Source organism: Cryptosporidium ubiquitum (assembly GCF_001865345.1).
Source record: "Cryptosporidium ubiquitum isolate 39726 chromosome Unknown contig_20, whole genome shotgun sequence".
Taxonomy (NCBI): domain Eukaryota; phylum Apicomplexa; class Conoidasida; order Eucoccidiorida; family Cryptosporidiidae; genus Cryptosporidium; species Cryptosporidium ubiquitum.
The window spans coordinates 542,236-563,182 of record NW_021639828.1 but is presented as its reverse complement, the minus strand read 5'-3'; the positions used below and the strand labels follow the sequence as shown (position 1 = coordinate 563,182).

The window sequence follows — 20,947 nt, the reverse complement described above, 5'->3', positions numbered from 1 at the left end:
AAAGAGTTTTTTAACAAAATAAAAATTTACATATTTTTTTTCATTTAATTAATTATATTAATTTAATTATTTTTTACTCTTATCTATTTTATCTATTTGTGCCTTTCCCACTTTTCTTGTTTCACCTTTTTTATCCATTTCTTTTTCTAATCTTTAGAACTACCTTTTAACTCTCGGAATCCCTTTCGTGTCGGCCACGTCCTGTCTCTTGTCATCGCTCGACAACATATAAAGGCTGCAATGTAAGGCAATACGTAACAACATGAAATGAAATCGTAATCTCGATCTTTGCAACGATATAGTAAAGAAAAGAGTTAATTCAATGATGGGGAATTAAAGTTTAGGAATAACAATTTATTTAAAAAATAATAAATATCTTTTTATATTAAATCAGTGAATGGATTAATTGATTATTAATTTTTTTAAGTTTTAACAGAATATTACGTTAAATAAGAGTAATTGGTCATTAGGTATAATACATTTCAAAAATAGGTTTTTTTCAAAAATTATTGATGAAATTAAACCTAAAACAAGAATAATAGAGTAATAATATTTTAAAGTTGAATTAGGAAAATTAGAAAAATTATATATATATAAATATATTTATATATACATATATTAAGTAAATAAATGATAAAATCTAATAATGGCAGGAAATGCTCTATTGGTACCTCCAAGATCAGCTTTTGGATCTAGAGAAGAATTATGTGCATTTGTGTCATATAAAATGAGAAGAGCAACTGAATTATTTACATTTAAATGTTCATTATATCAAAGAGAGCTTAAGTTATATTTACCAGAACCTGTTCCAAAACATAGAAGATGGATTGATACTTTTGATTCGGAAAGTATTGTTACGATACCAATTAGTAAAATAGAAAAAGATGAAATTGAATTATTCAGGAAATATTTTCCAGATGATATGGATTTGGATTCTATATTTCCAGGAGATTTATTACAAAGGTCCTTTAAAAAGAGAATATCTATCTTATTAACATCTTTAGTTAATAAGATTGTCTTTTTATTAGTTTTAAGACATGATACATGGTATGTACATCAGGAAGCTAGAGATGGACTTAGGGAATATCTAGTTGAAAAAATTTGGCCAAGACAACCAAAATTGAGGTTGTTATATAGAGATCATGTTACTACTTTTGTAGATACAAGAATCCGTCATTTTAGAGACTCTGTGGGAAGATATTTCAGGGATCTCCATGCAAATAGCAAAAATGGGGAGGTTATTGCAAATTTAATAGTAACTTGTGATTATAAACAGTCAGAGTTGGATGATATGATAAAAAAAGCTTTAGAAGAACAAAAGACTATGTTTGAGAATGAAAAGAAAATGGAATATATTGAGTCTCCAAATAGAAACAATTATGAAAAATCAAATACCAAATCTTCTTTATTTTCTTCTCAAACAGAAAAGGTCCAAAACAAAACCCAGAAATACTGTAAAAATGATAGATCTTCAAACAGTCATAATACTTCAAGCTTTAAGGTTGAACTTGAAGAAAACCATGAAGATTTTTATATAGAAGACGATTTGGAATACCACGAACAGGACCTAGAAAAAGAGTTGGAATCATATCATGGTCTAGAACATCAAGTAGAACAGGAACTAGAACAGGAAGTAGAGCAAAATCCGGACCATGATATAGATGACCAAAATATAGATCAAGACCGGGAGCAAAGGCTTAGAAAACAAAGGCTAAAGCTAAGAATGAAGCAGAAACTAATACAGAAACAGAGACTGAAATTGAAATTAAACAATGAGCAGGAACAAGAACAAGAGCAAGGACCAGAAAAAGAGCAAGAACAAAAACGAGAATGTGAACGTGAACATGTAAATGAGCGTGAATTAGAGATTGAATGTGATAACTTGAAAGGACTTGATGAGGAAAAAAAAGAAGGGCTTTTGGAAGATCAAGCCACATATAACAGTGAATTTGAGATGAATGAAAAGCTAATTAAAGGATGTGATGAAAAACAAAAAAGTAAGAGAACCTTATTCTTAACAAAAAGATTTGAGCAAGAGTCTGAGTTAGAAAAGTCATCAAATAGTAGCTTTAATGATGAAAAGAATGCAATATATCCTCCACTTAAGAAAAAGAACAAAAGTGATAATAACTTAATATATCCTTCTCTTAATAATATGGGCATCTCCAATAGTAATAGCTCTCCACCTGTAGTTTCAATACCATCAATACCGTCCATCCAATCAATCTCTTCCAATTTTACATCAACAATGTCATCATCATCATCTTCTTTATTGTCACCCTCATCATCTTTACCCTCAGATTTAGTTTCGAGACTAAATATAATCCCAAATATAGGAGGTTATCCAGGACAAATTCAAATAAACTCTCCAATAGATAAATCTTCAATCTATGCCTCATTTCTTAACCCTCACTCAAACTCAGTATTCACAAAAGAAACGAGTACAAATCAAGAAAACTTGTCTAATTCTAATTCATCATTGGAAAGTAACTCAAGTTCAAATATTGTTTATAGAAACATTCAAACTGATATAAATAACGTCTCTTCCACAAGCTCCCTATCAAATTTTTCTATTTCAAATTACTCTCCTAAATCAAAATCATACTCTAGTCCCGATATTTTGAATGGATCCATAATAGGTGGATCAATGTTAAACCATTATTCAAACCCCATTTCTGATTCTGGATTAACTGTAAGCCAAAGCCCAGGGTTAGGTTATGGTATAGGATCAGGACTTGGACCAGGACCAGGAGCAAGATTGGGTTTGGGACTTGGATCGGGATCAGATTTAGTATTAAGGGAAAAAAAGATTTCAGTTTTAAATCCATACCCAGGTTCTGTCTTGGATTTAGGGCCAGTGGCAAGTTCAGGCTCAAACTCAGGCTCAGAGGTTGGAGCTGAAATTGGTTTAGATTCAGACTCAAAGTCAAATCCAGTATCAGTAGGGTTCCATGGATACCATCTAACTCCAATGATGAATTATCCATATTTTTTTGGATCTATTAAAGACAGTAATTTAGTTTTTGGTAACCCATTTATTTTTTCTCAACTGAATTCTGGGCTTCAACCAGCTTGTAATATTCAAGCTCCTCCAGCTTACTTTTTAGTTCCAAATTATAGCTATGGCTTTCAGTCCTTATATCCCACACAAAGTGGATTATCACAGTTGAATCCATACTGGTTTTCATCTAGTGATATAAATCATTTTTGTCCTATTAATATGAGCAAAATAAGTACTCAATCTGAGATAGATCAAATAAACCCTAATGGCACAATCCAAGCATATAACTCTTAGTTTAATAAACAAAAAGAACAATAGTAAGAGAATACTTTAATATAACTACATAAAATATCTATATCAAGAACATCGGCTCTAGGGTTTTAATAGTAGATCTATTGTCCGCAACATTTCTTACATGGGTATCTTTTAGATACTGATGGTTTGTATGTTGATAAATAGCTAAAGTGTGGATTTAAATGGGTATTAGTATTAGCGCTCATCCAACTTAATTTATTAGTCTTCTTTTTTTGTTTATCTACATTTTCTCGTTCCTCTTCAAAACTACTATTATCCTTGGAACTGCTTACATATTCACTTCTTTCCTTCTCCCAAACCTTCATTTGGTTTTCACGTATTTCTCTCATTCTTTTGTCATTCAGCTTTTTAGTTCTATCTTGCTCTCTTTTTCTAAAATAGTAATATACAATGCCCACAAACAGCATTGATTTGAGAAGAAACAGAATGTAGAAAACTCTAGCTAATGATTCAGAGCCTAATTTCTCCGTAATTGTAGTGTGTAATTCTTGTATTCTCTGCCTCATTTTTATAACATCATTTCTTTAGTTTTTTTATTTAATTGATTTTAAGTATTAGAAGAGCCCGCGCAATTTTCTCAATATAGTTAATTACTTATTAATAGATAATGATATACTCAAATTACACATTTAACTAATTATCAATAAAGGAAATAAAATATTATTCAGTTAAACATGAGTTTAGATATTTCACTTCCTTCATCTACTTTTTTTTGCAAATTGCCTACAATCACCACATTACTACCATTTTTCGATACCTGTGTGGCTCCCCTCTTGCAATATTAAATTTTTTATGGCTAATTCCTAAAATGATGAAAATAATTTGCATGCAAATTGTGCACTATATAATAAATTCAGATGGTTTCTGAATTTATTCACATTAACTACAAATCTATTTACAATGAATTTACATGTAGTATTAAGCTTTATATATAAATTTCTTAGTAAAAATCGTATTAAGAATTTTTTTAACTCGTACTTGGCTGATTTGTATAATTTTTACAAATCATTTTTATTATATATATAATTTCCATGATCTCACCGTTGGCGCCAAATGTGAGACTGCGCCACTATATCTTATGGATAGTGGCCGCCTGAAGTTTAGGCGGTAACATGTAAACAAATAATAATAACATAATTGAGGCCATAATAATAAAGCAGCTATTAAATATTAATGATTAAAAAGAAATTTTTTTTTTTTCTAAATAATTATTAATATTGTTATTGAATGGAAATAATAATATATAATAAAAATATTAAAATTAATGGTTTTCTGGTAAATACATTTTTGGAGGTTCGTTTTAAATAATTCCCGAAAGGAAAAAAATAATAAATAATTATTAAGGGAAGAAAAGCAAGGAAGAGAAAAATTTAGGGGAAAATTACTCAATTATTAATTTATATTAGTAATAATATAAGGAAGCTCTCCTTTTAATGTAATGTGATTACAATTGAGAAGAAAGTTTATTAATATAAGTCTTAGATAAAGATTGATTACATAATAAACATTTTTTCTCTTAATTACACATTTTTGTAATTATTTCAGAAAGAAATAACAACTAAATAGGAGGAAAGTAAAAATACGCTGAAAAAAAGAAAATTAAAAGGATTTAAATAAACAAAGAAAACAGGCTGGTATTTTTTTAAGATCCTTTTTTACCAAAATGGGTATTTTAAGGTCAGAATCCATGTCCCATGGGACTCTCGTCCTTCCAAATGACCGAGCAAGAGAATATATTGATGTACTTGGGAGAGAAGTAAATTTGCAGTTTGTAGATATGAACTCGATTACAATGAATCGTCAATATAAGAAGTATATTCAAAGAATTGATGAGATGGAACGTATTCTTCGTGTGTTATATTCTGAGATTGAAAAACTTCCAGATGTTAAGGTATTTAAGGGAAATTATGAGAATTTTTTGGACCATGATCATGTTTACCAACTTGATAAAGTAGAGGAATCCCTTCAAAGTTTATATGGCCAATTTATCAGTTTTAGGGATAATAATGCGGATTTAATCAATCAAAAAAGTTCGGCAATTGAAGAATGTGCAGTAGCAAAGGCAGCAAGTCTTTCGTTTGCTCCAATTTCAATGTACAATGGCAGATCAAATGGAGACTTTTATATGACAAATGCGGTAGAAAGAGGAGAGGGTGGAATACAAGGAGGAAATCCTACTCCATCATCACCTCTAATGAACCCAAGTATTATGGATGGAATGAACAGTGTTTCTGGATTTGGAGACATGATGTTCAGTAGTATTGCTGGAGTAGTGAAGCATGAAGATCAGGAAAAATTTGCCAGAGCTCTTTTCAGAGCCACAAGAGGTAACACATTTACCCACTTTCAATCGATTGCTGAAAATATCATAGACCCAAAAACAAGCAAGGATGTTCAAAAAGTAGTTTTTGTTATTTACTTCCAAGGTGCAACAACTTCGGCAGTTTATGATAAGATTAGCAGAATTTGCGATGCGTTTAATGTATCAATTTATCCCTGGCCATCAAGCTATGAGCACGCTGTTCAGAGAATTAACGAACTTAATACTTTAATCCAAGATAAGGAGAAGGCACTGCAAGCTTATGAACAATACATTACTCTTGAGATCGAGACTCTAATTCAGCCTGTAAACTCGAATAATGGAAACTCATTAATAGAGGAGTGGAGGCTATTTTGTATAAAGGAAAAATCCATCTACGCAACATTGAATTTATTTGAAGGATCAGATATTACGTTGAGAGCTGACTGTTGGTATCCTTTAGAAGAGGAGGAAAAGATTAGGAAGATTCTGATTGCAGAAAGTAGCACTCAGCATGTTGGAGCGTTTTTACTTACTAATACGTCAAGCGGAGGCCATGGAGCAGCTGGAATTCATATTTCTGAGGGTGGCTCTCATGATGATGAGGCAAATATATCCAATACGCCTCCAACATATATTAAAACCAACGATTTTACAGTTGCATTCCAAGATTTTGTTAATTCTTATGGTATTCCCAGATACCAAGAGGTTAATCCAGCCTTATTTACTTTAGTCTCTTTCCCATTCCTTTTTGGTATTATGTATGGTGATGTAGGGCATGGTTTCATAGTCTTCTTAATTGGTTTGGTTTTGGTTTTCAATTACGGAAAGCTTAAAAAGATCAACGATGAAAATTTGAAAATTCTTGTTTCTGGTAGATATATGATTACAATGATGGGATTTTTCGCAACTTATTGCGGATTGATTTACAATGATTTCTTTGCTGCTGGTTTAGATATCTTTGGGTCCAGATATACTCTTTCTCATGATAAATTACCTGATGGAAGTCATGTATTTTTGCCAAATAACAACTCCACTTCAGTTTCTTTTCCATATCCTTTTGGGTTTGACCCAGTTTGGAAAGGAGCGGTCAATGAAATGTCATTTTTGAACAGTTTCAAGATGAAATTCTCTGTTATTATTGCCTTCTTTCAAATGACTCTTGGTGTTATACTTAAAGGTTTTAATAACTTGTATTTTAGAAATTATGTTGACTTTTTCATGGAGTTCATTCCTCAATTAATCTTTATGGTCGGATTTATTGGATACCTTAACTTTTTGATCTTCTTTAAATGGTTAACTCCAATTGAAGGATACAACAAACCTTCAATTTTGAATGCACTGATTGGTTTGCAGAGCTCTTTATTTGGAGCTGATATTCCACTCAACGATAGATTTTACTTATCGCAGCCAACCGTTCAAAGATATATCACATTGGCCTTATTGATTTCAGTACCTTGGATGTTCTTCCCTAAACCACTCTATCTTATCTACAAGAGTAGAAAACAAAAGAAAGCTAGCATGGAAGAGTCCAGGCTCAAACAACAGCATCTCTCATCATACTCCTCTGTTTCAAGCAGATTCACCTCCCTCACCGATGGCTCCAAGAAAATTAGTAGGTCAAAGAGCAACCTTCTTTCTGAAGATGATCACCATCTCATTGCTCACGAGGAAGAAGAATCATCTGGGCATTCTGATCCAACCGAAATCTTCATTCATCAGCTTATTGAAACTGTCGAATTTCTTATTGGTTCAATTTCTAACACTGCTTCATACCTTCGTCTTTGGGCACTTTCTCTTGCACACAATATGCTTGCATTGGTCGCTCTCCAGTTTACTATTATGAAGGCTTTAAATTCAAAACTTCTTATCGTAAAAGTTGTCCAATTATTTAATTTATTCTTCATGTTCTTTGCATTCACTTCATTTATCATGATTGTTATGGACTCACTGGAATGTTTCTTGCATGGTCTCCGTCTACAATGGGTTGAGTTCCAAAACAAATTTTATAAGGGAGATGGTATTCTTTTTGCCCCTCTTAACCACATGAGGATTATTTTGGAAACTGAAGAGTTGTTAAACTCATCTTAATAATTTATCCTTTTAGGAGAAACAATTCCAATTTATTATTAAATTGCTGAAATCTTATGAGTTCTTTTGAATCTACTCACTTTTTTTTAACAGTAAAGATATATGAAGAACATGTATTAATATTTAGTATATAACCCAAAATAGTACGTAATTTTTTTTTTCTTAATTAAAAAAAAAATCACCGAAAATTATAAGCTTTTATTATTTATTGTTATTGTTCCTAAGTTTTTTTAGTTCCTTTTCATATGAACTCTGCATGTATTTTTCCACATTAAGTTGTGTAAATTAGTGCGGACACCGGTATCAATGTTCTTATATTTGCATGTAATTCAAGCATTTATGTATTAAAAGAAAATTAAAGGCGCCTGCATTTGTTAATAAATGACGTGGCGAGCGCCAAGTAGGGCTTGGTGTTTTTATTTGACATTCAGAAAAAAGATTAGAAAGGAAAATTTTGAGTGGAAAAAGGAATAAACTGAACAAGGATAAATAAGGAGTAGCATTTAAATGAAAATATAGTCTAGCTTTTATTCTCATCAAAATGGAGGAAATAGATAGGAAAAAGTCTCATCGAACTCACCTATCTAAGAGAAAGGTATTAAAAAAGAAATTAAAAAAGGAAGGACTGGATAAGAAAGAAAGACATAATCCAAAGGTAAGCTTCAACAAATTTTTTTTGTTAATGAGATTTAATTCTTACTTTTTTTATTTTAGGCTTTCACATTTTCTGGAGGAGTTAAAAGTGTACAAAGAAGGGTGCAAAGAACCCTTGATATAGCATCGAAAAGAGAGAAAGCACCAGGGATAGATAAAAGTAATGTTGAAGATGAATCTACACCTCCATATATTGTTGCAGTACAAGGTCCTCCTGGTGTAGGAAAAACAACTTTAATACGTTCCCTAGTAAAAAATTATACAAAATATAATTTAAATGTAATTGATGGAACTGTAACACTTGTATCATCAAAGAATCGTCGTTTAACATTTATTGAGTGCCCAAACGATATGCATGGTATGATAGATGTTGCAAAGGTTGCAGATTTGGTACTACTATTAATAGATGCTAGTTTTTCATTCGAAATGGAGACTTTTGAATTCTTAAATATATTACAAGTACATGGTTTCCCAAGAGTTCTGGGTGTTTTAACTCATCTGGATAAAATTGAAGATAACAAGACTTTAAGAAAGACGAAAAAAAAGCTTAAAAATAGATTCTGGACTGAAATTTATAATGGAGCTAAATTATTTTATTTAAGTGGAATTAATAATGGTTTCTACAACAAAACTGAAATACGTAATTTATCAAGGTTTATTGCAGTTCAAAAATTTGAGAATTTGTCCTGGAGAAGCTCTCATCCATATATTGTTTCTTTAAGAATTGAAGAAATTAATGATGACGATGAGTATGTTCAAAACAATCAAACAAACCATAGAAAATCATCTAAATACAATAAACCAGAAACTAGTGTTTACTTTTATGGATTTGTTAGGGGTGGAATGATTAGAAAAAATCAAAATGTTCATATTCCAGGTCTTGGAGATTATTTCATTAATGATATAGATGAGTTTAATGATCCTTGTCCTTTACCAGAAACTACTGTAAAAAAAAATGGAACTAATGCAGGTTTAAGAGTTTTAAAGAGTAAAGAAAGGAATATCTATGCTCCTTATTGTGACGTAGGAAATGTTCAGATTGATTCTAACTCTATGTATATTCATATTCCAGATAATACTGTCAATTTTACAAGAAGAAAAGTTCTTTTCAATGATGGGAATTCCGATTCAGACTCTGGTTCTGATTCAGAGACAGAAAGCCGTACTCAGAGTGAGGAGGAAGAGGAGAGTATGGATGAGGATGAGGATATTCAAGACATTGATAAGTCTCTTCAGGAAGGGGAAGAGGAAGAAGATGACGAATATTACAACGATAACATACAAAAGCAAAGTTTTGATTCAAACCCATGTTCTGAATCTGATTCTGAGGATGAAAAAGACCTTCCGGAGGCTGTGAAATATGTGAGAAAGTTACAAAAGTCACAGTCTATTTTAAACAAAAGGGTCAGTGATTTATCGTTAAAACTACTTCCATCATCAGAAGTTAGCCTGGAGAATTCTATATTAACTGAGAGAGATCACGAAGCAGGTAAAAATGAAGAGTCTAATAATTATTCTATGGAAGCTGATTATGAAGCAATGAATAATCAAAGTTCTTACTCTGAGATAAAAGGCAAGAATAGTGATAACTTCCTATTCAGCAAAAATGTTAATTGTTCATTAAAAGACTTGGTTTATGGTCAGAACGCCAAGGCTAGACAATTATTTAATAAAATGATCACTCAAAATAAGGAAAGTAGTACCAACTCTAAAAAGAAACTTTTTGAGGATGATTTGGAGGATGAAAACGATGAATTTGGTTCAGAGATGGATTGTAATGATGAAATTCTTGACTCATATAGGATAAATGATGTTTATATATACCCTACAAAGCCAAAGTGTATTCGAGAATTAGTTAATTATTGGACTGAAGACAAGTTCTACACTTTGAAACAGGAAAAGTTTATTACTGGTGGAATAGATAATAGTGATAATGAAGAAGAAGAAGAAACACAAAATGGAGGGTCTAATAATTTTGAAAAAATAGCTTCTGGCGATGATAAAGGTGAAAATGAAGATTTTAATAATTACCAGAACAGTGATTTAGAGAATGAAAATGAAGACTCAATGAATGATCAAGGAAGTAAAGTTTTCAAAATAGGAAAGTATGTTCGTATTAGAATTGACAATATAGATAAGGAATGGATTAGAAATCGTCAAGGAATTACTATTTTAGGTACATTGTTACCAGGAGAATCAGTTTTTGGTAATATAAACATTAGAATCAAGAAACACCGTTGGTATCCAAAAATCTTAAAATCTGATGATGTATTAACATTTAGTATTGGTTGGAGAAGATTCCAATCAATACCACTATATTCAATAGAGGATAGAAATGAAACTAGGTACAGAATGTTAAAGTACACTCCAGAACATATGCACTGTTACTGTACAACTTATGGTCCTATAATACCATGTAATTTTGGTATATTAGCAATTAGAAGTTCTGAAAGAACCAGTAACTTTAGAATTGCAGCGACTGGAGTATCTGTAGAAATGCAAGCAAAAAGTAATATTGTTAAGAAACTAAAACTGGTTGGAGAGCCTAAAAAGATACATAAAAATACAGCATTTATCCATAAAATGTTCAGTAGTGATTTAGAAGTTTCAAAGTTTATTGGAGCAAAGATACAAACAGTTAGTGGTATTAGAGGACAAGTTAAAAAAGCTATAAGTACGCACGGATTGTTTAGAGCAACTTTTGAAGATAAAATACTTTTATCAGATATTGTATTTTGTAAAACATGGGTTTCTATGACTCCTAGAGAATTCTATAATCCAGTAATAGATTTACCAACATGGAGAAGAATGAAAACTCAGGCAGAGCTTAGAAAAGAGTCAAACATTCCTTTGGCAATTAAAGCAGATTCTGAGTATATAGCCAAGCAGGATAGGCCAGATAAGAAGAGATTTAATAGTGTACCAGTTCCAAGTAAGTTAGAGAAAGAATTACCATTTGCTTCAAAGACAAAGAATGAGTCCAAGAAGATCAAAGATAAGAACCAGGTAGCTGTAATAAAGAGTACATTTGAAAAGAGAGTGGCTAATTTATTCCAAAGGTTATCAACAATTCAAAAAGAAAGGACAGCTCAAAGAATTGAAAAGAAGAGAATTAAGAAAGAAATTAAAATGAAGAGAAGAGAGCCAATAGAAAGAATTAGGGAGGCTAAGAATGCCGAGAGAAAGAAGAGAAGATATGCATTACAGGGTGTAAAGATGGATAAACAAAGAAGAAAATTGATGATGAAGGATTAATATTAGAAACAATAAAGGTTCGATCTATTCAGTATTAAAATATTAATATTCTTTTTTGAAAAGTTAGCAGATCTTTAACTACTTATTAATTAATTGTAGCATAGTGTTATATTCTTCTTGTTCCTTCTTGATATCTTCAATAAGATTATCAACAAAATTGTCCATATATTTTATGTATTTATTAATACTTGAAGGTATCATAGATACATTATTAGAATTATTGTCCTTTTGGTTAATGTTATCATACTCATTTCTAATTTTAGTTAGTGTAGGGACAGTTTTTGGATTAAAATTAAAGTTTTGACTTATATCAATGGGAATACATAGTCTACCAGTAGAGTGATGAATGCAAAAAGGGGCTTTTAAAAGGTGTCCAAGATCTTTACTGACATTAATATCCAATCTTGGATAGCTGTAAGCAAATACAATTTCTTTAAAAAGAGTATGATGTGATCTATCAGAGGAATTTTGCAAAGTATTTGAAAGAAAGTCCCAGAATTCAAGACAAGTGAAATCTGGTGTTTTTTGGATCCAATTTTGAATTGTTTGATGTACTTTAGTATCTTCAGAAAGATGGTTTAAGACTTTGTTAATATGGATAGATTTGTGATCAAACAATTGTTGATTTTCCAGTATTTGGAGGAAGTATTGCATACATATGTTGAAGCACCTGTCTATAAATGGATGTGACTTTGCCCCATTTTGATTACTTGGAGTCTTTAAATTCACCTTCTTCTTTCTATTTTCATTACCTGTGATCAGAGTTAAGTAGTCAATTATAGCAGTTCTTGCTTCAGAGGGTAAAAGTCTGGCTTTAGTATCACAAACCCAGCAATGAACCCCTCTTCTTCCAGAATATAGCCAAAGTATATGTTTGAAACCAAAGTCTTGTCTTAAAGACGTATCTATAAGACGAATTGCTACAGTTACATAAAGCCAGCACTTCTCACAGACAGTTTTTTCTTGGCAGCACGTTCGAATATCATCATAGTCATTCATATCAATGTCAAACACTAACTCTCTTTGGACAGGCTTAAATTTAATAGGTGTGATTTCTTTCTCAGATATGGGAATATTGTAAATTGCTCCAATATCAAATTTATGTGGAGTTCTTGCTACAATCTCTTGCTTTAGTTGGTCAATTGTCTTAAAGTTTTGCCATCTGAGGTATATTTCATCCTGATCTATCTCAGATTTAATGGTCATAGAAAACTCCCTATTTTGAATTAAGTTATTCCTTGCAGTATCTACTTAAGGAAAAAATAAGAATAAGGTTATTTGTTACAGTTTTTTCTTTAAAGGATGCAAAACCAACTTAGAAGCTGCTTAATACACCTCTTGACTCTGTAAGCTTACCTCCTTGAGCTCCAGTGCAGTATGAAAGCCATTTTCCTAATATACCAAAAGGGTATATTTTATCTAGATAATGTAAATTATAGTCATTTTAATGGTAAAGTAGCCTTTTTTTCTCTTCTTGAATTTTTTCCTTTAATTTGAACTCCTTGCTATTATTTAAAGGCTACTAATTTAAGAATATAAACTTACTGTAAAAAAATTTCAAGTCAGCTTTGTCAATAAAGCTGTCATCAGTAAATAATAAAGCTTCATCTTTATCAGAGGTATTCTCAAGTATCATTTTAATTAAGAATGTATCTATGAGTTTTTAACAAATTTATTTATACAAATATATACTGTTGTGTTATTTCTTCTGTTTAACAACTATAAAAGTACACTTTAAACAAGTATTCTCACAAATATTTACACTTTAGTATGTTAAATGAATAGAGAGAAGGTATAATACTATTATTTATTTGTTCAGTCTATAATACCTCACAAATTTGTGATCTTAACTATATGTGTAGTTATGGCGCCAAAACGGGTACCGAATATTAAAATACACAATTGTATTTTTCTTTTTTCAGGAATAAATCTGTAATTTTTTTTGATATTGTTTTTTTTTGAGTTATTCTAATTGGTTTTCCTTTAGTTGAAACTTCAAACTGAGCAGGTAATCATAAAATAAGGAGGTATATTACGGATTATAATATAGACTTAGAAATATAGATAGTAGCTGTGTGAAGAAATGGTAGAGATATATGCATCTACGAATTCAGAAGTTGGGAAAAAAGTGAATTGGAATCATATTAATAAGGATGGACTTTCAAATATAGGTGAATTAGACGCTACAGTTTTGAAGGAAATATATAGCGAGATTATTGACTTTGCAAATAAGCTAGCAGAATCCAATAGAATAATGGAAGAATATAAGGATGATGAGGATATATTGGATGCAATTGACGAGAACGAAAGAATAATTAAACGTAAGAAAGAGATCATTGAATTAATTGAGAATAGATTTAAACAATTAAATAGAGAAGACTTAATAAATGAATCAAAACTACAGATAGATGACGAAGAGTATAAAAAGAATAAAAGTGATCAAATAGAATACTTATAAAAAAGAAAAATGAGTTTCTTTTCAACTTTGAACTTATTACTAATAGACCAAATTAGATGTTTTTAAAATAATAATCACAATCACTATAGTTCTTGAACAAATATAAGATATATTACTATAGCTAATTTGAGATATATATATATATATATGTCTATAAGTAGAAAATAACATAGTGCAAAATAATTATAAGTATCTTTAAATTGTTTATCTGGGGCCAAAGGGTTTTAACAAAATATATTCTAGTATTGTGGCAAAGCTGGTAAATTAAGAAATCAGAAAGTCTTGTTTCACCTGAAGTTCTTATTAGTATATTGGGAAATGGGATCTCAGAATTATATATAAATGATTTAAATTTTTCATCCGTAAGAGTTAAATCTTGAATTTGGTTTTCAGAGTTAGCATTAGTATTTACAAGACAATCTTTTTGAATAGTTGTAAAGCTTTCAAGGTATTTTTTAGATGCCATTTCTAATTCTGAAGTCCAAGAATAAGCACAACAAATATTAAGAACAATCCCCGTATTTTTTCTTGTCTTAAATTCTAAATCCTTTAAAACATCCATTAGGTCTTTTGGAAGCATTTCAATTTTTCCGGAAATCACAACTTTGGAATTTTCTTCATTTAACCAATTTCCCTCACTTAAAATATAATCTTTAATTACACTAAACGTATTGTTAACATTTTCTTGATCTCTAGAAAAATTCTCTATTGAAAAAACAAACATTGAAAGATATTTTACTCTTAGCTTTATAAATAAAGGTAATATTTTCTTAATCAAAAATGCACCTTGTCTATGTCCTTCCAATTGTGATATTCCCATTACTTTTGCAAACCTCCTATTCCCATCCAATATGATTGCCACATGATCTATTGGAAATATACTCAAGAAACTAGTTAGTATTATTTCTGATGCTCTTCTAAAGATTGATATCATTCGAATCAATTATCAATCAAATTATCAAGAAATGATCTCTTCTCTTTATCAATACATAATACTTTATAAAAAAGAGGAAAAAGACAAAATGAGATATTAGATTATTGCTTCGATTTTCCCCCTCTTAATCCCGTTTTTTTATACCTCTTAGTATCTAAACTAAAATAGCACATATTGACATTAATACTGCCATTAGGGATGTCCCGCGCGCGGCACAATACATGCACTTAATATAACGAGAATGTAGATTTTCCACCAGGAGGATTATGCACTCTAACATTAGTTTTAAAGTTCTCAGAAGAAGCTTTAATTACAAAGTTATTGGTAGTATTGTTTACTTCACTACTTTCCAAATTTTTTTGGTTTGCATTGACACTGTCATTTTCAACATTAAAATTATCATTGTTTACATTTGAAAGTGTATTCTGCTTATTACTTGTTTCTTTGTTACATGTATCTGAAGAACTGTACGAATCTGAAAAAGAGCCTAAATTTTTGTTTGAGTAAATTTTACGGAATATTATTAATAATTGTTAGAAAAATATAAATTTAAACTCACTGAATCCAAGTCCTAAGGAGGATGCACCACCTGGTGGGTGGTGGACTTTTGTGCTCGGTTTACTCCTAAAGAATTGATTATCTTGAGCGTCTTTTTAGAATTATTAAATTTTTTTTTTGTGATAGTTAACGATTATTTTAAACAAATTAGATTATTTTCTATTAAATAATAGTATTATATTCAACTAACCCATTATTTAGTTTTATTTAAATTTTTTTAAATCTTTATATTCGCTTCTTAAGTGAAAAATAAAATGAGCCTGCTCAAATTTTAAACAAGATAATTAAAAAAAAATAATTACATAAAATGACGCTTGGAAAATCTGTATTTATCTCACCTGTTTGAGGTGTTAATTTTATCGTTAAAATTAATAAAAATAAAATCTCAATTCCAATTTTTTATTTTTTTATATTTCCATGTAATTTTTTTTTTTTCTAGTACAATTTATTTCCAAATTAAAAATATATATTATAAAATATAATAATCCCCACGATATTGGCGCCTGAAATAAAAACCCGCCTTCCCCGGAAAACGATAATTACATATATATTAGTAACGACAAATAACAAATATAACTGAATACCTGCCAGTATTTTATTTCTTTTATTTTAATTAACTTTTGCCAAGGCTTTATAATTGATTAATAGAAATATAATTAGAATATTAAGAAATACGTATAGATATTACTTTTAAATTAATTAAATAACTGATTCAGAAATAATTTGGACAGACAGAAATATCATTATTGGGTTAGTCTCAAAGGGGTGCCAAACATTTAAAAGAAATCAATTCTAGTAAATGTACTGATTTAAATCTTTGATTCTTTTAATTTTATCAAGTTGACTTTTTTTAAAGAGGATTTAAGGTCAAAGGTTTTTTTTTTAAGGAAAGGTACTTTTATGTCAATTTACTGGTAAAATTTATTATTGAAGAAAAAAACAGGTAGAGAAAGCTTATAAAGGTAAACAATTGGACTCAAAGCTTTTCACAGGGTAAAATTGACCCTTTACAATTACATATATGTACCTAAGATTTGATACTTAATCAAATTGTAATGGAAATTTAAACTAAACATTTTTAATATAATATATATATTATATATATTGCATTGAAATGCGTTCTAGAGATAAGAATACCACCACTACCAAGCCATCACCAACAAAAATGTCAATTACTACAGAACATGAAGATAATGAAGTAAAGATGGATATAGAGGGAAGTAATACACTTGGTAATAGTGACCCATATATGATGAAGGGTGCAGAGTACCTTAACAAAGAATCTAGATGGAAAAATAAACAGAGAGTATTAGTATTGTCCACCAGAGGAATTAACTTTAGACATCGTCATTTGATGGAAGACATTAAAAAATTACTACCTCATCATAAATCTGAAGTTAAATGGGAGAAAAAACAACCCTTTTCTGAGATTTCTGAAATGAGTGAATTACGCTCATGTAATAATATAATATTATTAGAGGCAAGAAGACACGAGGAGCTATATATGTGGGTAGCAAAATGTCCAAACGGTCCTAGCATAAAGTTCCAAATCTTAAATATACATACATTAGGTGAACTAAGACTTGCGGGAAATTCACTCTTAGGTTCAAGGCCTTTATTATCTTTTGATTCTGCCTTTGAATCTGACAATTATGTTTATAATATTAATTTTGGTGATGAACAGAAACATATGAAGCTACCATTAAAGTTAATTAAAGATTTGTTTATACAGGTGTTTGGTACTCCGAGATATCATCCAAAAAGTAAGCCATTCCATGACCATGTTATTAGTTTTAATTTTTTAGATGGTAAGATTTGGTTCAGACACTATCAAATTACTCCCACAACAGAAAAAGACCATAACAATGTTGATAAGCAGGTATTAGTTGAGATTGGTCCTAGATTTGTATTAGAACCCATACTTATATTAGATGGTACATTTTCTGGTCAGGTTTTATATAGGAATCCCGATTATAAATCTCCCACTTTACTTAGAAATATTATTAAACAGGGATACTCTTCAACATATTTGCAAAGAGTACAAAGTAAACAGAAGAGATCTGATTATGAGGATGAATTGGATTCAAGCTTAATGAATGTTCCCGAGAAGAAGATGCAGATTTTAAGGAGTGATAATGTTGATGATTTTCTTGATTAATGATTAGATTTTTATTAAAAGAGAATAATCATTTAATGGAGCAAATATACAAGCTAATGTAATGTTTTTCAATTCAAAATAGTTACTATTTCATTATTAATATGTTTAATAACTGGAATAATTTTCTCAATAGACAGACACACATAATTGGAAAAACCTTCATTGTCACTATCAGTATTATTACATATTACCAAAATCATATATAACTTATATTCAATGATAGCAATTAAACTTCGGAAGAAGTCTTTTAAAAATTGATTAAATAATAAGCAGTAACAAAGATCATATTTTATATACTAAGTTTATAATATTACTATTTAATAGATCTTAGTGTAAATAAAAACAAAACAATCCAGGCTGTCAATGAGTCGCAGTGTAGTAGACATACACGACTAACTTTAAGTTGGTTGTCTATTAGAATTTATATTCTAATACATATAAACTATAGGGAAAGTCCCCATGTGAGAGTAGGGAATTGTATGGTTTTCACCATTATTTCTTTACTTATCTAGAGGAAAGTCATTAATTTGGAGTATCTTTACTTATTTGGATTCTTTGATATGAAGTACCTTTTTTCCCAACCTTTATGGATGGATGAAGAAAGTGATACTGATGTTATAGTGAGGGGTCTCTTTCACTATGGGATCTGATGTAATTGATACTGACAGTCTCATTATTTTATGAGTGTAAATTGTGATCATTAAGTTAATAGCGACTGGTATCTTCTCAAGTAGGATACAACAGAATGGGGCTTACACTTGATTTGCTTGGTAATTTTACTTTTGTTTCATTCTTTGTTCTCTTTTTTTTACTTAAGTTTGAGCCTTTTTATTGTGAATAGTATATAATGATAAATGTTAAGATAGAGAAACATAGTAGATAAATTAGAATAAGAAAAAAGAATAACATAAATAATTACTTAAAAAAATAAATATGAATGAAACTAGAATAAAATATTTCTGTAAAATGTCTAAATTATATAAATATATATATTGAATCAAAATCCAAAAACCTGAATTAAGTTTCAAGGTTTCTAACCATTACTGTTGTTTCTAAATAAACTAGAATTATCTTCATAAATAGATACACCATATATAACATGGTTAGGGAGTTGGTAATTATTTCCAAGATTATGAGAACTACCACTTGATGTTTGAGTGAAGTATTTATTAGAATGAGATAAAGTGTTTGGTTGTGAGATATTTGAGTGAACTATGACTTTCTCTTTTTGAGAAGTTTGATTGTTAAAATACTTACTAGAAGATTTGGTGGTATTATTATGGTCTAAATAGTTTCTGGTATGGCTTTCTGGTATAAAACATGATTCCTCTTGAGGATAATAATTTTTTTGATTATAATCGTAATCTTGATTTGCAATATCACATTCAGCGTAATCATAATGAATATCTTCATCTTGATCCTCATCCTCATCCTCATCCTCATCTTCTATATCATGGCATAAATTCTCAAATCCTTGACTAGATAAAGTAGAAATTCTAGATATTGAGACAATATGGTGATTAGGGCAAGACTTAGAGGAGATAATTTTTGGTTTTGGAGAAATGTAATCAATAAATTGTTTAACTTTTGAAATAAGTTCGCCTCTCCAGTTAAGTTCAATATTACAGTGATTAGCTCCATTTACATACCAAGGTGTATATTTATTAGGAGAAAGTTTGTAAAGCATTTCACCATGATTAAATGGAATAATAGTATCAGCAGTACCATGAATTACAAATACAGGACATTTAACTTTTTGTATTTTCTCTAAATTTTTGAATGCATCATACCATGGCAACGACTTACTATTAGTATTATTACATATTACAGAAACTGCACTTTTAATACCAGAATGGATGATTATACCTCCAATATTAATAGAATTATAAGTAGAAGCAAAATGTACAGTAGGAGCAGAACCAATAGACTGTCCATAAAGTATTAAACTAGATGCAGGTAACTTTAGATTATTAACAGAATAGTTGACAATAGTTTTAATATTGTCGTAGAGAGATTCTTCAGAAGTTTTTTGTTTAGATTGACCATATCCATTATATTCATAACTAATTATATTAACCTGAGCTTTATGAGAAAAATCAAATAAATGTCCAAATAAATATCCTATATCCGTTGCATTTGAATGAGAATATATGATTGTAAGTTTTGCTGCAGGATTTTTATAGTAAAACATATCAATAGAATTCACTGAAGTAAACTTTACTTGAATGCGGCATCTTCCTGGATCAATATTAATAAGATTCTTTTTCATCTCATTCAAACTGATATATTTTTTTCTATGATAATCAAATAACACAATTGAGTCACCACTTTTAGTGTATTTATAACCCTTAATAATTGGCGGATGAAACGACATACTATTAACCAATTGGCTTTTCATACCAGGTATTACTGAAATACATCCCAAACAGAACAACATTCCTTTATTTTCTGATGACATAGTTTTTTGGATAACCAAAACCTTAAATTACCGAAGTTTTGTTAATAAATAAATAAATAATTTACCAAGATTTTCAATATTTTAAAAGTTATAATTATACTTTTAAGCTTTAAAAAATACCGTGAATATTAATATTTAGGTGATTTTTGTTTTTATTTCACTTTTGACTGATTAAAAACTCTTTATTGAATTAAACAATCTCTTAAATTAAAATTAAAACCAAATTAAAATAAATTAAAAATGATTTGATTAAAACTTAAAAATTTTAACATTAAAAATGACTTTTTTGCAAAAATTTATTTTTACTTAATTCTCAATATTTTTTTCTTTAAAATAAGTAAATATTGTGTTAAAAAATACATATATGTATATATATATATGTGTAAAATAACAAATTTTTTTTTTTTCCTCTACTTTTAAAGTATTCAGTCTATTTTTGACACTTTCATGCATTATTTTATATTAGTATTATTTTTTACTTATTTTCAAATGTTTTAAAATATATTACTTATTAGCTTCCCGCCTTTATCTACCTATCTCATTTTCTGTACCATTAGTTATGCGGTTATTAGGTTATCATTTTAGGCGGCAATTAAATATTCTAATTTAATTATTTTAATTCTTTAACAGAAGATTACAAAAACATGAGTGATCGTAAATTAATCTATTTATTCTTTCTTAGTCATCTCATTAAATTTTAAAAATAATTGATAGTGGTTGTTAGTTAAACACAAAAAATTATTGTTTTTAATATTCTTGTTACTTT

General features: G+C 29.6%; 10 protein-coding genes across 10 annotated transcripts; 5 read left to right on the top strand and 5 right to left on the bottom strand.

The window, feature by feature from the left end:
* Positions 1-646: 646 nt before the first annotated feature.
* cubi_01561 (uncharacterized protein) lies at positions 647-3,295 on the top strand (the record flags this gene model as incomplete). Its single annotated transcript, XM_029018573.1, has 1 exon — positions 647-3,295. The coding sequence occupies one exon, from the start codon at positions 647-649 to the stop codon at positions 3,293-3,295; it is 2,649 nt and encodes an 882-aa protein (XP_028873800.1).
* Positions 3,296-3,393: 98 nt separating this feature from the next.
* cubi_01560 (uncharacterized protein) lies at positions 3,394-3,822 on the bottom strand (the record flags this gene model as incomplete). Its single annotated transcript, XM_029018572.1, has 1 exon — positions 3,394-3,822. One exon carries the CDS (start codon positions 3,820-3,822, stop codon positions 3,394-3,396), a length of 429 nt encoding a protein of 142 aa, XP_028873799.1.
* A 1,157-nt stretch (positions 3,823-4,979) lies between these two features.
* On the top strand, positions 4,980-7,706 carry cubi_01559 (vacuolar proton translocating ATPase; the record flags this gene model as incomplete). The annotated part of the gene is made up of 1 exon (XM_029018571.1): positions 4,980-7,706. The coding sequence occupies one exon, from the start codon at positions 4,980-4,982 to the stop codon at positions 7,704-7,706; it is 2,727 nt and encodes a 908-aa protein (XP_028873798.1).
* Positions 7,707-8,247: 541 nt separating this feature from the next.
* On the top strand, positions 8,248-11,615 carry cubi_01558 (BMS1 like GTPase; the record flags this gene model as incomplete). Its single annotated transcript, XM_029018570.1, has 2 exons — positions 8,248-8,361; positions 8,421-11,615. The coding sequence occupies 2 exons, from the start codon at positions 8,248-8,250 to the stop codon at positions 11,613-11,615; spliced, it is 3,309 nt and encodes a 1,102-aa protein (XP_028873797.1).
* A 78-nt stretch (positions 11,616-11,693) lies between these two features.
* cubi_01557 (DNA primase small subunit) lies at positions 11,694-13,251 on the bottom strand (the record flags this gene model as incomplete). The annotated part of the gene is made up of 3 exons (XM_029018569.1): positions 11,694-12,865; positions 12,972-13,007; positions 13,161-13,251. 3 exons carry the CDS (start codon positions 13,249-13,251, stop codon positions 11,694-11,696), a joined length of 1,299 nt encoding a protein of 432 aa, XP_028873796.1.
* Positions 13,252-13,698: 447 nt separating this feature from the next.
* On the top strand, positions 13,699-14,073 carry cubi_01556 (uncharacterized protein; the record flags this gene model as incomplete). Its single annotated transcript, XM_029018568.1, has 1 exon — positions 13,699-14,073. The coding sequence occupies one exon, from the start codon at positions 13,699-13,701 to the stop codon at positions 14,071-14,073; it is 375 nt and encodes a 124-aa protein (XP_028873795.1).
* Positions 14,074-14,224: 151 nt separating this feature from the next.
* Positions 14,225-15,007, bottom strand: cubi_01555 (uncharacterized protein; the record flags this gene model as incomplete). Its single annotated transcript, XM_029018567.1, has 1 exon — positions 14,225-15,007. One exon carries the CDS (start codon positions 15,005-15,007, stop codon positions 14,225-14,227), a length of 783 nt encoding a protein of 260 aa, XP_028873794.1.
* Positions 15,008-15,234: 227 nt separating this feature from the next.
* Positions 15,235-15,759, bottom strand: cubi_01554 (uncharacterized protein; the record flags this gene model as incomplete). The annotated part of the gene is made up of 2 exons (XM_029018566.1): positions 15,235-15,494; positions 15,756-15,759. The coding sequence occupies 2 exons, from the start codon at positions 15,757-15,759 to the stop codon at positions 15,235-15,237; spliced, it is 264 nt and encodes an 87-aa protein (XP_028873793.1).
* A 920-nt stretch (positions 15,760-16,679) lies between these two features.
* cubi_01553 (BRX1P nucleolar protein) lies at positions 16,680-17,723 on the top strand (the record flags this gene model as incomplete). The annotated part of the gene is made up of 1 exon (XM_029018565.1): positions 16,680-17,723. The coding sequence occupies one exon, from the start codon at positions 16,680-16,682 to the stop codon at positions 17,721-17,723; it is 1,044 nt and encodes a 347-aa protein (XP_028873792.1).
* A 1,033-nt stretch (positions 17,724-18,756) lies between these two features.
* Positions 18,757-20,181, bottom strand: cubi_01552 (uncharacterized protein; the record flags this gene model as incomplete). The annotated part of the gene is made up of 1 exon (XM_029018564.1): positions 18,757-20,181. The coding sequence occupies one exon, from the start codon at positions 20,179-20,181 to the stop codon at positions 18,757-18,759; it is 1,425 nt and encodes a 474-aa protein (XP_028873791.1).
* Between the last annotated feature and the right edge of the window lie 766 nt (positions 20,182-20,947).